General features: G+C 36.4%; 1 protein-coding gene across 1 annotated transcript in view; it reads left to right on the plus strand.

Annotated features, from left to right (window-relative positions):
* The window catches only part of LOC106867776 (cubilin), a 426,298-nt gene extending 414,595 nt beyond the window's left edge, over window positions 1–11,703 (plus strand). Inside the window, exons 21-24 of the mRNA XM_052972560.1 lie at window positions 738–828; window positions 5,411–5,544; window positions 7,391–7,540; window positions 11,592–11,703. Coding sequence (XP_052828520.1) covers window positions 738–828; window positions 5,411–5,544; window positions 7,391–7,540; window positions 11,592–11,647 — 431 coding nt within the window. The 3' untranslated portion in view covers window positions 11,648–11,703. The remainder of the gene's footprint in view (window positions 1–737; window positions 829–5,410; window positions 5,545–7,390; window positions 7,541–11,591) is intronic.
* Window positions 11,704–13,390: the final 1,687 nt, after the last annotated feature.

Consider the following 13,390-nt stretch of genomic DNA (forward strand, 5'->3'; position numbering starts at 1 on the left):
ATATATATATATATATATATATATATATAATGTATGTATGTATATGTGTGTGTGTATAAACACACAGACACGGGCACATTCACAAACATATACGCACACACACACACAAGCATACATACATGCTCACACATATGTGTGTGTGAGGGTGAGAGAGAATAAAACAGAGAGAGTAAGTCGATATGCAACTATGAAAAATTTCGGTGATTTTTGTTTTGTTTTGTTTTTTGTTTTTTTTTCAGATGGGATAGGAGTGGCTGTGTGGGTAAGAATCTTATTTCCCAATCAGTTTTTGATTCCCACTGCACGGCACCTTGGGCAATTGTTTTCTACTATAGGCCCCTGGCCGACAACGAACAAGCTAGAGAGATGAATTACTTTGGTCTGATAAAAAGTGAAGATCAGTCTTCCAATGCCGTACATTAGACAGATTTAAGAGGAAAGCTTTTAGTCTGCTGAAGAAGCGGAGCAAATGGCGATTGGAAAGATATGTATAATGACAACCTACATAAAAATCGTCTTAGTCAAGGAGTTGTTACTTGATATGCAAGAAGTAGCATTCATATCTCTCGCATTTCACTGCCTAATGTTTTAAACAGGGAAAGAGACATTAATGTCTCACGTACCCTAAAGGGAATGGAATGCCTTTGGTCTGATCAGTCGAAGCTGACCAAGGGCTCTACAACAACAAAGTATGTCTCATAGATATTTACTTATTTTTAACCTTTGTTTTTTTGCAGCGGAAGAATGTATTGGCAGTAGCCAGTTAACTGCCCAAAGACATACAAAGAACTACCTTCATACGCCATCATTCCCGACACCTTTCAAAAAGTAAGTTTTCCTTAACCTTATTAATGCATGCTGCCAATCATTATCTGGTTTATTCAAAAGAATCTTAGAGCATCGGGAAAAATGTTTTTCAGTCTTTGTTCTCAGTCTTTCCGTTCAGTTCCAATCCTGCCGAAGCCATTTTAGCCTTTCATCCTTTTAAGGTCGATAAATAAAGTACCAGTCAAGTACCAGGGTGAAGTTCCAAATGTGAATTTGTCTGTGTTAACTACATCCCAAAGATAGAGCCTTGTATCTTTGTTGGAAACTGGCTCCCTCCTCAGTGGAAGATTTATAATAATTAAAAAATAGAGACATACATACATACAACATCAGATATACTTACTGTTTGATTTGGCCTGTATCGGTAGTTTAGTTATCTTCAGCGGTTGTTTGTTTGTTTTTGTTTTTGTTTTTTTACGATAACTTCCTTTTACGCCTGGAAACCACCAATTTTACGTTATAGTCGAAAGTAATGAGTAAAATAAGTGTTATATTATCAATATTTTTGCGCACTTAACATCATTTCTTACAGGTTCCTGGTAAATTTCATCTGTTTTAACGATATTATCTGATCAATTTTTAAATTTTGAGAGTATGTCTTTGTATGTGTGTTTTATATAGCACTGGTCTGTTACAAAGTCAGGAAACCTGAGAGTACTTGTCACAGACCAGTATTTTTTTTTTCCGGTGCCATAAAGCAAATACGAGCATTTGTCACATTATTAGAAAGCAAGTTCTAATTCGTCACGATATTAGCACGTTATTTGTGTAATTTCGTCGGCTATGATCCTTCAGTGCGCAGAGTTTACACTTGATAAGTAGCACCAGTAGTGCACGATGTCTTTTGACGCAGAAATTGCACAATAATTGTACATTCGAAATCTTCCACATGACTTCAGAGATCCGGCGTTAAAGATTTTCAACTAACGAATTCTCCGAATCATCGACTGCCTAGTTTAGGTTCAATAAGATAAACGTTGCTCATCTACTGACTGTGTGTCATGGATCGTTTAGCTAGATTAGTAAATTAACCATCTATGTAAGTGTCTTCAAACAAAACCGTCGAAGCAGTTTCGTTATCGCTGAAAGATATTAAGATACCGGCTGAAATACTGGTCCCATACAAGTGAGCGTCAAAGGTTATACGATTGATGTCAAGCATATCGTGTGAAACAAATGTAGTTTCAATCAGCTTCATTTTATTACAGCTGAGAAATTCTATTCTGGATTAACCTTTTACTTCATTGAAATAGTTTATACGTCTTTATTTCTCATTTGCTGAATGATAAATAGAGTACAATGGAGGTGCATGGCTTAGTGGTTAGAGTGTTGGACTCATGTGCGTAAGATTGTGTTTTCGATTTCTGGATCGGGCGATGGATTGTGATCTTGAGCATAACACTTCATTTCTTGTTGCTCCAATCCACTCACCTAGCAAAAGTAAATATCCTTGTAATGAACCGGTGTCTCCTCCAGGAAAGCGAGCAGGATATACGCCGGGAAGTCTGGGAAATCGACCTTACGATTCTACAGGATAAAGGATCTTTATTCTTTTTATTCTTATGTAGAATACTGATTTCTCGCATTCATAGCATAAACCGACGCATGAAAGTGAATAAAGTGTGTGTCTGTGTGTACGTGTGTGTGTGTGCCATTGTTTAGTTTTATTTCAAGATTTTTTGCCAATAGAGAAAGAGTCATTTTCTAAACTAGATCCACGGCTCCTTCATTGGAATTTCAACATCAACAGCTAGATATTTTTGTTTGTATGGTTTGTATGTATGTATGTATGTATGTATGTATCTTTTTTTATTAATTATTATAAATCTTCCACTGAGGAAGGAGCCAGTTTCCAACAAAGATACAAGGCACTATCTTTGATACGTAGTTAACACAGACAAATTCACATTTGGAACTTGAGAAAAGACTTGCATATTTTAACTGTTCCACTCACAGATTTGCCGGTCGATTTCTTTTTCTGAAAATCCCAGCTTATCCAGATTCTCCTTTAAGCATTTACTAACAAGACAGTGCCCCAATTATTATTGTAAAACTATTATTATTATTATTTGTTAAAATTTCTACATTTTTAGGCATTTTCCTATTTTCACTTTTCTTTTCCTTCTGCAGTACTACAATACTTCAAGTGAATTACAACATTCCTAGAAGAAAAGATATTTATCTAGAATAATCTTTCTACTCTAGGCACAGGGCCCGAAATTTGATGGGGAGGTGGTCAGTCGATTAGATCGAACCCAGTGTTCAACCAGTACTTAATTTATCGACCCCGAAAGGATGACGGGCAAAATCGACCTCAGCGGAATTTGAACTCAGAACGTAAAGACAGACGAAACACCGCTAAGCACTTCGCCCGGCGTGCTAACCACTCTGCCAGCTCGGCGTCTTATTTATCTTGAATAATGTGTTGACTGTGTGTGTTTGTGTATGTACGTGAAATATTTGTGTGGATGTATGTGTTTGTACCTGTGATTCACATGTATGTGTGTGTGAGATTAGGTTCAAGTTCTCATAATATATGCTTGTGCATTTGCATCTATATGTAAATGGATTCAGAATAATGTGTATGAATATGATTATATTCAGGTCATATGTACGAGGTTTGATCATTACGTATACGGACTGGTACTATAAAAGCAAAACTACAACACGTACCAATTTGGCATTTAATCTCCTTCAAAGTAGTCCCCTTTGGAAGCCACATGCTTAATTTAGCGCTGCTTCCATTTATGGAAGCATTCCTGGAACTCGTTTTCTTGGATAACCAGCAGCTGCCTCGTCGCATTTACTTTGATTTCCTCGACGTCCTAACAATTTCCTTTCAAGCCGGATTTGATTTTTGAGAAGAGGAAAAAGTCGCAAGGGGTAAGATCTGGGGAATGCTGTACCTAACCAAAACCCGCTGCACAAGCTGCGCTAAATGGGCAGGTGTGTTGTCATGGTGCAATTGCCACTCACGGGGCACATGCAGTTGCGGCCTTTTCCAATGAATAGCATAAAACGTCACGGTAGTACTCCTTGGACACTGTCTAAGAATAGATGAACGGTTGGTGAGAGCTGTACAAGACATGTACAGGGAAGCTATCGGTAAGGTGAAAGTTGGCAATGAGTAGAGCAAGGAATTTAGTTTACGGGTAAGAGTTCACCAGGGATTGGTTTCCAGCTCCCTCTTGTTTACCATAGTCCTCCAGGCCATAACAGAGGAATTTAAAACAGGATCCCTTGGGAGCTCATCTATGTTGATAACCTTGCTCAACTTACTGAATCATTGCCAGGAGTAGAGAAGAAATTTCAGGTGTAGAACCAAGGTCTGGAATCAAAAGGCTTTAGAGTTAATTTAGGAATAACCAAAATCCTAGTAAGTAGGAAAACAGACAAATCACTGATCCCTTCAGTTCGATGGTCCTGTTCGATATGTAGAAATGGTGTTGGTAGAAACACCATATGGTGTATCCAGTGCAAGTGATGGATACATAAGTGGTGTTTGACAGTATCACTGGAAGGTTAATGGAGAAAGTAGTCTTTCTCTGTGAAAGATGTGCTACATATAAAACAATAGCAACGTACAGAAAATAGACTCCCTCCGCAAATATCCGGGGTGGTTCTTAGAAATCATAGATAGTTTCCATTACTTCGGTAACCAACTTAGCGGTGTAAGAGATACTTCTGAAAGCATAGCTGCTAGAATAAGAACAGGCTGGGCAAAGTCCAAAGTGATGCAACCTTTGTTGATAACAAAGGGCCTCTCCCTCAGAGTGAAAAGTAGATTGTATAATACCTGTGTACGAACAGCTATGCTACATGGCAGTGAGATATGTGCTGTGACTACTGAGGACATGCAAAGGCTTGATGGGTAATATGCATGTACAACAGAATGTGATTTGAAAGAAAAATTGGGCATACGAGACATCAGATGCAGTGTGCAAGAGAGAAGATTGCACTGGTATGGTCATGTGATGTATGAGGACGAGGACAGCTGCATCAAGAAGTGCTGATCTCTAATTGTGGAGGAAATGTATGGAAGGTTTAGAGCCAGAAAGACGTGGGACGGAGCAGTGAGAAAGGATCTTCAGACATTGGGCTTCACAGAAGAAATGTCTAGGGACCAAGACTTCTGGTGGCTTGTGCTTCAGAACACTCGTCAAGCTAAGTAAATTCGTGACTATCCATGCATGCAAGCATGTCCTCTACATCCCTCTCTCAGCCAAGGGATCCTACTCTTGCTGGTTCGTGAGTACTAATGCCACATAAAAGCATTCATGTTGGCACCATGTGAAAGCGTCCATGCTGATGCTAGATTAAAAGAACTCTGTAAAGTGGTTTTGGCATATTACAAAGGATAACCAGACAAATGGATCCCAGGCAGCAGCATTCTAGCTGGCCAACTCCTGTCAAACATCCAACCCATAACAGCATGGAGAACAGACGTTAAAAGTTGATGATGATGATGATGATGATGATGATGATGATGATATATTTTATGTGTGTGCCTATATATCTGCTTATGATTTTTTTATTTTATAATGTTCAATTTTTTAATACAATCCCATTTTATATTTTCTAGAAATTCAAAGAAATCCAGCCACTGCGCCTGGGTCATAGCTTCTGATGGCCCTGATGTTGTGAAATTATCAATAATTTACTCCAAACTATCAAAGAAAGAAGACTGTAGTGAAGAAAGTATAAGTGTTTATGATGGTAAGTCATCAACTGAACAAGAAGCAAATCTTCTGTATAATTCTGGAGATGGTTGACATCTCTAACAATGTCATCACATTCAAACATTTAAGGACATCAGCTACAAAATAAAAGGTTTCTGTCCACAGTGTCCTCTTGCCACAGCTAGATACGCTCAGTATCTTTTCTATGTCAGCTTAAATACCATAAAGACAAATTAATAGAGGTCAGTGGCAGGAATGTGCTACAAGACAATTCCAAAATCCTGTCCTTGTATACAGTGAACTGGCAAGAGTCATTGCAGCATTACAATAAATATCTTCTGATACTAATTTCACCTCCTGGTATTCCAAGTTCAGATTTCACTGTGCTCAACATTATTTTTCAACTTTATGGGGTTCAAAAAGTATTTGTCAAGACTGGTGTATTGTAGGATTATTTGAATGGAATGCTTTGTGGAATGGTATTCCAATTCTTTGCCTTCTGAGCTCAAATCCTACGGCATCCTACTTGAATGCTACATTTAATCCACCTCCCAGTTGAGCATCAACTTTTGGTTCTCAAGTGACTCCATTGTTGCAATCATTCAGGTCAAGCCTCCTGTCTGAAGGTTCCTTTCCCTCCTGTCAGTTTCAAAGACTCTGAACATGGCCATTCACTCTATCCTTAATCTGACTAAGCAATAAAAAAAAAATAATGATTTACCAAAATATTATATCATTGACAGTAGAGAAGAGGGTCTTGTTTAAAGGATTCACTTGATTGAGTTGTCTATAAATGAAGAATGTGTGAAGTAATGGGGTAACATCTAAATGGTCCCTTGTCATTTTAGAGAAAGTCAGATCCCCTTCAAATTGCACCTGACAGGGTGAATAATTGAAAGGTAGACTGGATAATGTGGTCCTACACTGCCCAAACAAAAATTCAATATGTCTGACCATGAATTAAAGACTTATGTCTCTTCTTTAGACAAGCCAACATTGCAATCTCTCCATGATGGTTCAACCTGCTAGAAAGATCTTATAGTTGTAGTAAAGGACATGTTAGTTGACATAGTCTTGAGTTCTCAGCATATATGAAAATGACTGGATGGTCATGGATGGAAAGCTTTTGATCATAGGCCTGCTTGATCTGACCTCATTTAAGACAAACCAATAACAACGAAGAAAAAGTTGGTTGGCTGTGAACAAAATTCTTGTTCAGAATACAAATGCTTAAAAATTTTCATAACTTGAAATAATGAATTTTGTTATGAATTTTTCTCAATACAAAACATAATTTTTACCAATTTTACCATCTTCATTATTTTAAAACAGTAAGGAATTTGTGTTTGTGACACATGGCAAAAGTTAAATCTCTGCAGATGTTAACAAAAATACAAAATTTTAAAAAAAGGTGAAAATTTAAACATTTACCAGAACATACAAATGTGTGAGAAAAAAAATATATATATATGTACGTATACATGTATGTATGTATGTATGTATGTATGTATGGGTGTATGTATGTATGTAAGTAAGTCTCTTCTATTTTTTAATTATTATAAATTTTCCACTGAGGAGGGAGCCGGTTTCCAACAAAGATACAAGTCTCCATCTTTGGGATGAAGTTAACACAGACAAATTCACATTTGGAACTTGAGAAAAGTCTTGCATATTTTTACTGTTCCACTCACAGATTGCACTTGTAATCTACGAATCAGCCAGTCAATGTATGTATGTATATATGTGTATGCATGCATGCATGCATGTATGTATGTACGTGTGTATGTATGTGTGCATGTATGTATGTATGCATACAAGCATCCATATATGTATATCATTAAGGTTTTCTACTGTACAAAAATAAATATTTTTGCTCTTTTCAGGTGATTTAGTACCAAACCGCTTTCTCGGAATGTCCTGTGGAGAGGCAAAACCATCATATACATCAACAGGGAAAAAGCTAATGGTTATATTCTCTTCAAAGAGCTCAAATGGAAGTCACGGCTTCTTAGGATCCTATTATTCTGTTCCAAGTAAGTTTATATCGGCTTACTTTCTGCAATGATGGTCCTTGACTGTGAATCTAATTACAAATGTTTATTATTTGACAATAAATATACTCTGAATCAAAGTACATCTGTACACTTGCATTTGTACACCTGCCTGCAGTTTTGTGGAGCCACAGTCAATAAAATGCAATTAACTAATTAAAAAAAATACATTATTACATTACTCTAAACATCAATGTGAGTAGCATTATTGACACTGGCATTTAGCTGTGCATTTTAGTTTGTCTGACACTAGTTGTGAATACAAGTAGTCAAATACGATGGTTTAATTTTGCCTCAAAGCATGTCTCACACTGGTGCTGCCAAGAAAGTGAGAAATTGTGCTTATTTCGACTTCGGGTTATGGCTGATACTAAGGTTTAAATGTGTTTCAAATAGGTTTTACTCTGGGATTTATTAATGCCTCCAAGTATGCAAGACATTAATGTGTATTTGTCCCTAAAAGTATGTAAGAGTGTATTTCTAGGTTGTTCATGTTTAGTTTCTTCAATAAGGGCACAAGTTTTTCATGGTTTACCACCAAAAATGCACGTTTGGACTCACCAAATTTCATTCTAATGTCTTTAAAGAATTAGGCTATTTCATACAAACACACACACACAACATAAGCACACTCATACGAACTCATTCAGACACATGAACACAAACTTTCTCTCTCTTTCACTCTTTCTTTCTTTTTCTCTCTCTTTCTCTCCTGCTTGCTCTCTCTCTCTCTCTCTCTCTCTCTCTCTCACTCACACACACACACACACACACACACACACACACACACACACACACAACTACAAACATTCACATGCACAAACATATCCTGTCACATAGTTTTAAGTCAGTTCCTATGGAAACAATCAATTACAACTTCTGCTATGTCAGCAATGTTCATTTCTGATTGGTCAAGATTACATAAGTTTAGGGTCTTGTTACTTTCCCATTAATACTTTCTTGAGAAAATTAATGTGATCTTTGTCATCATCATGCAAATCTACTTAAGTTTAGAAAATTTGAGATAATTCTAGGGACTGGAAAGAATTTAAAAAGCTTCAATCTCTATTGATAAAAGAGATTTTTTAACCAGTGTCCTGTAATAAGATCTGGGCTTTGGGATGTCCTGCGTAGCAATTATTCATTACTCCTTCGAGCAGTGCACAGTTGATTTGATCAACACACCTGTGGCATCTCTCTTCAAACTCATGTTTCCTTTGATTGGGGTTTTTTCCCTCACTCTTTCTTTCTAACAGGCTCATTATTTTATTGTGACTGGAGTTTGCTCCCACAACTAATGGTGTTGTTGTTGTTGTTGCTGGATGTTCTGTGATGGTAAGTGTGGGAGAAGCAGATTGACTACTACTGCTGCTGCTGATGATGATGATGATGACCATCATTGACCTTGATGTTATAGCTGAATGTTGTCTGTTTGGTGGTGTTCCCATTCGTTGAGTGTAATGATTGACTTATTAGTTTGCATATAATTCCTTGTCTGTTTAGATCTTTTGCACTTAAGTTTAATTCTGGACGTTTGATGTACCACAGACTTTTCAGCCTTTGCGTAAATCCCGTGCTTTAGGCTCAGCTTCCAAGCATAATTCATATACTTGTTTATTTATTTCATAATCCTATATTGTGCATATTGCCGTGATTACGATGAAGAAGACTAGTATGTTTAGCCATGAAGACTTGTGTCTTTTTACTTTCAATTTTCATTTAAAATTAAATAAGATGCTGTTCTTCAAAAGTTCTGACACATTTCTGCTGATTTCATCAAGTGTCCAGTCTAATATCCCAAATGTTGGTACTAGCACAAGCACTGCAGCAGTATTATGAAGTATGGTCTTATTGAATGCAAATAACTCCTGAGTTCCATATTTCCTGGAGTCTGCTGAAGTATTCTTTTGTTATTATGGCTTTACTCACAGCTTATACAATATTTTCATCAATATTGAGATATTAATAAAATATTCATCATTGAAGACAAGGGAGATAGACAAGCCATTGATGTTCATGCTGTCTGGTCAATAATCTCTCCTCAGTTGACTATCATGTGTGAGCATTCATTTTGACCAAACTCTGTTTCTTTTTTTCCTGTGAGAATGTTGTGACAAGTTTTAATTGTTTCTTGTTGTTCATGCTACCAGTAGGCCATTAACCAAAAATGTGTGGGTGAAATTAGTTTTATTCTTTTCTGCCCATCCTAATGTGAAGCCTTGGTACTTCCGCAACAATACTGCCAGGGGCTGACAAGGGGTTTCACTCTAACAACATTAGAGATAAACTTGGAATGCTCCCATTGAATAGCATTTGTAACAGTATTGCTTTGGTTGTTAAGGATAACTGTGTTGTGGTCAATCTTTCAATAGCATTAACCATAGTAGCTGCTGCTTTGGGAAGATGTAGTGATTCTTGCATCTATGAACAAGGGACAGTTAAATATTTCTCCGAGTGTAGCCATATTGTTAGACGGTTACAATGATAGTTCCTTAAGGTTAGCTTTGTTGATAAGATGCAGTTCAGCACAGCCCCAGACTCCCTTTTTCCTCCTGCCTGTTCATTGCTTATTATTCCATTTGTTTGGCAATGATCTTAAAGAAACACATTCAAACAACCTGTGTATACTTTGTCCGTAAGATTCAAGATGTTACGGGCCAGTAGTGTTTGACCACATGGGTCTCTCTCTCTTCATGGATTCAGATGTAATCTGTGCAACTGTCAACCAATTTAATTCAGTGTCCATTGTTTTTAACAGAGTTGTGAGAATTATTCTGGAGAGTGAGTTTTTTTCTACCAGTAGCATAATATCCGGTTTCTTCTAGGCGATTCTCCATTTGAAAGTTTCATAATGACAGTTAAGAGTGTTTCACTGGTGTTGTTATACATTTTGGGAAAGGCATTTACACAATACCCACTTTGTAGGTTGTTTAACCATGCTGTATCGCAAATGTGTTCTTTGTTTATATTCCACATTCCCCACCTCAGTGACTCTAGGTTCTCTTTGGGAGGATCATTTACTACCTTGATGGTATACCTTGATGGTATACCTTGATGGTATACCTTGATGGTATACCTTGATGGTATAGCCTTTCATATTTCAATACACAGCATTTACAGGATAGGCTGGATTTCAGGCAACTTGCAGTTTATTGTTTTGCATCTATTGTAAATTTTTAACATAATGAAGCTTTTCACTTACTTTTCATAGGTTGTATTTGAGGACATTCTGTTTGCTTGTGAGTGTTTCTTGGTGGTAATTATCAAACAATTTGGAGAATCTATCATGCAGTCATAACTGGCAGTTCTTGAATTCACTTTTCACTTCCCATTTGATGAGTTTCCACCTGTACAATTTATTTCCCAACTCTGTTGATGTTGTTTTAGAGCAAATATATCTATTTTTGCTCTGTATTATGTTTTGGATCATGTCTTTTATTCTCATCTTTTGGCTCACAGTTACTACTGCACAATATAGTAGAACACTTATTATCCAAAAACTGGGAATTTGAATTTTAGTTGCTCCCTCGCAATTTCCCCACTCATGGATAACATCAGATTGGTGAGGATTTTTCCTCAACACTTGTCAGGATCATTCTTTTATACAGTGCTTTATGCATGTAAATAGTGAAGTTCTGTTTAGAACTCTATGCAAGCTGCAATTTTAATTTTCGTATTCCTCACTTCTGTTTTCGGAGAATATGAGCAACTGCCGCTTGTCCATTTAATGGTGGTGCTTTGTCATTGCTGCCATGCTTGTCTTGATCTTACTTCTTGCCATTCACGTCTTGATCTTACTTCTTGCCATTCACAGTCGCTTCATGGACAAAGTTTATTATGTTGTCAGTACAAGTATTATCATTTTGGATAAGTGATTACATTTGGTAAAGTGGTGCATTTCTTTTCAACAAATGAAGCTTCTTGGCATAATTGTCTCTCTGCAAACTTTGAGAATATTAAGCATTTTTTATCCCAATATTCTTTTAGTCTCTTCATGTAGCTTGTTGATGGATCTTCCCTGACCTTTCTATAGAACTGGTATTGGTCTTGGTTCAGTTCGAAAAAGTCTACTGGAATTTCTCACGATAGATCCATGATCTGCAATAGCTGACTCCTGATACTTGTCTTGCTATGGTAATATGTAGTAGTAATTTGCCACATGGTATGTATTAACTTAATTTCGCTGTTCGATTACTGCTACGATCTTTTCTTCCAAAATGTTGTTTCGTTGCATTTATTCAAAGGTAAATAGTATTCTTTATCTGAGAGAATATAAAGATCGCCTTACCATCATGCCTGTATTCAACGCCATGATATGTAGTATGTACGCATGCATGTGTGTGTGTGTGTGTGTGTGTGCATACATACATGTATGTATATGTGCAGTTTTGTATGTTTGGTTTTATGTGTGTATTTTCCAGAGGTTTATTGATTAAGTATTAAGCATGTGTAGACATACTCATACTTAAACAATAAACTTCTGGAAAGTTTTACAGATTTTTACAATTCCAGTGATGTTTTTGAATTAGCTTTCTCCTTTCTGGTTTTCTGAAGCCTAATTTCTCTAGATTGGTATTTATGCAGTGTATTACATATCCCAGTACTCCAATAATTACAGGTATAAACCTGAACTTGTTATCTGGATAGAATAACTGCAGATTTCTCAATAGTTCAGAGTAGGTATTCTCTGTTTTGCTGATCTTTAGCTTTATGTTAACATCCGCTGGGCAGCTAATTTCCACAACTCCGCACAGTTTCTCTTTTCTATCCCAAATCATTATATCAGGTCTATTGTGTTTGCATTTTATTGTTGCATGTATGTATGTATGTGTGTATGTATGCATGTATATGTGTGTGTGTGTGTGTGTGTATTTGCATGTATGTCTGCAAAGCAAGTGTACACCACCAGTCAACTTACCCACAATTTCACAAATTTTAACACCAAATATTGTAAATAATAACATGGTTACTTACTAACTAGAAATAAAAGAGTTGATCTGGGACTAAATAGCTACAACAACAATTTGGAATATATATTTTTTTTTAGTTGTTTCAATCTATATGCTATAGCCATGCCAATGTAGTAGAAATGAGATGGAGTTATGTTATATTGGAAAGATATTGTTTCAATATAAAATACTACAAGGTATATTATGAGGTCAATTCAGTAGATCTCTCTTTCAAAAATTACCTGAACTACAAAAGCTCAACATATTAGTTTGCAAAATGGATGACAATTTCACAAATACATATATCTTTTATATTATCCTCAGAATCAGGCTATGATATGGCTTGACATTTGAAATACAGGTGCAACAATATCCACTGGGCCTTCCAAATGTTTCCATAAGCCTGGTTTCATTGACTCAACTCAAAGCAAATTGAAAATGACATTTGCTCATGATGCCATGCAAATGGATCAAATTTTGTGATTGGAAAGTGATCTCTTTAACCATTTGGCCATACTGGAATGATGTACACTAAATTGGCATCTAACTGTATTATTCGGTGAAACTGACAGCTTAGAGCAGTCGGTTGTTGGTGGTGCTCTTTCCTGCTATTGCTGTTATTTTTGTTGTTAATGTTACTGTTATATGGTGTGATGTGATACAATGGCAAAAAGATGTCATTTGAGATATTAAGTTGTTGTTTCATATGGATGTGGTACATATTAAAAATATATCTGATAATAAAGTAAAACAGAATGTGCTATTGATTTTGATACATTGATAGAAATAAAAGTATTACATTATATAAAATAGAGAAAAGGAAATAACTAATTTCATTAGATATATGAAACTAACACAGAAATATCTATCTATATCTATCTAT

This window comes from Octopus bimaculoides, chromosome 13, assembly GCF_001194135.2.
Source record: "Octopus bimaculoides isolate UCB-OBI-ISO-001 chromosome 13, ASM119413v2, whole genome shotgun sequence".
In the NCBI taxonomy this organism is placed as follows: Eukaryota; Metazoa; Mollusca; class Cephalopoda; order Octopoda; family Octopodidae; genus Octopus; species Octopus bimaculoides.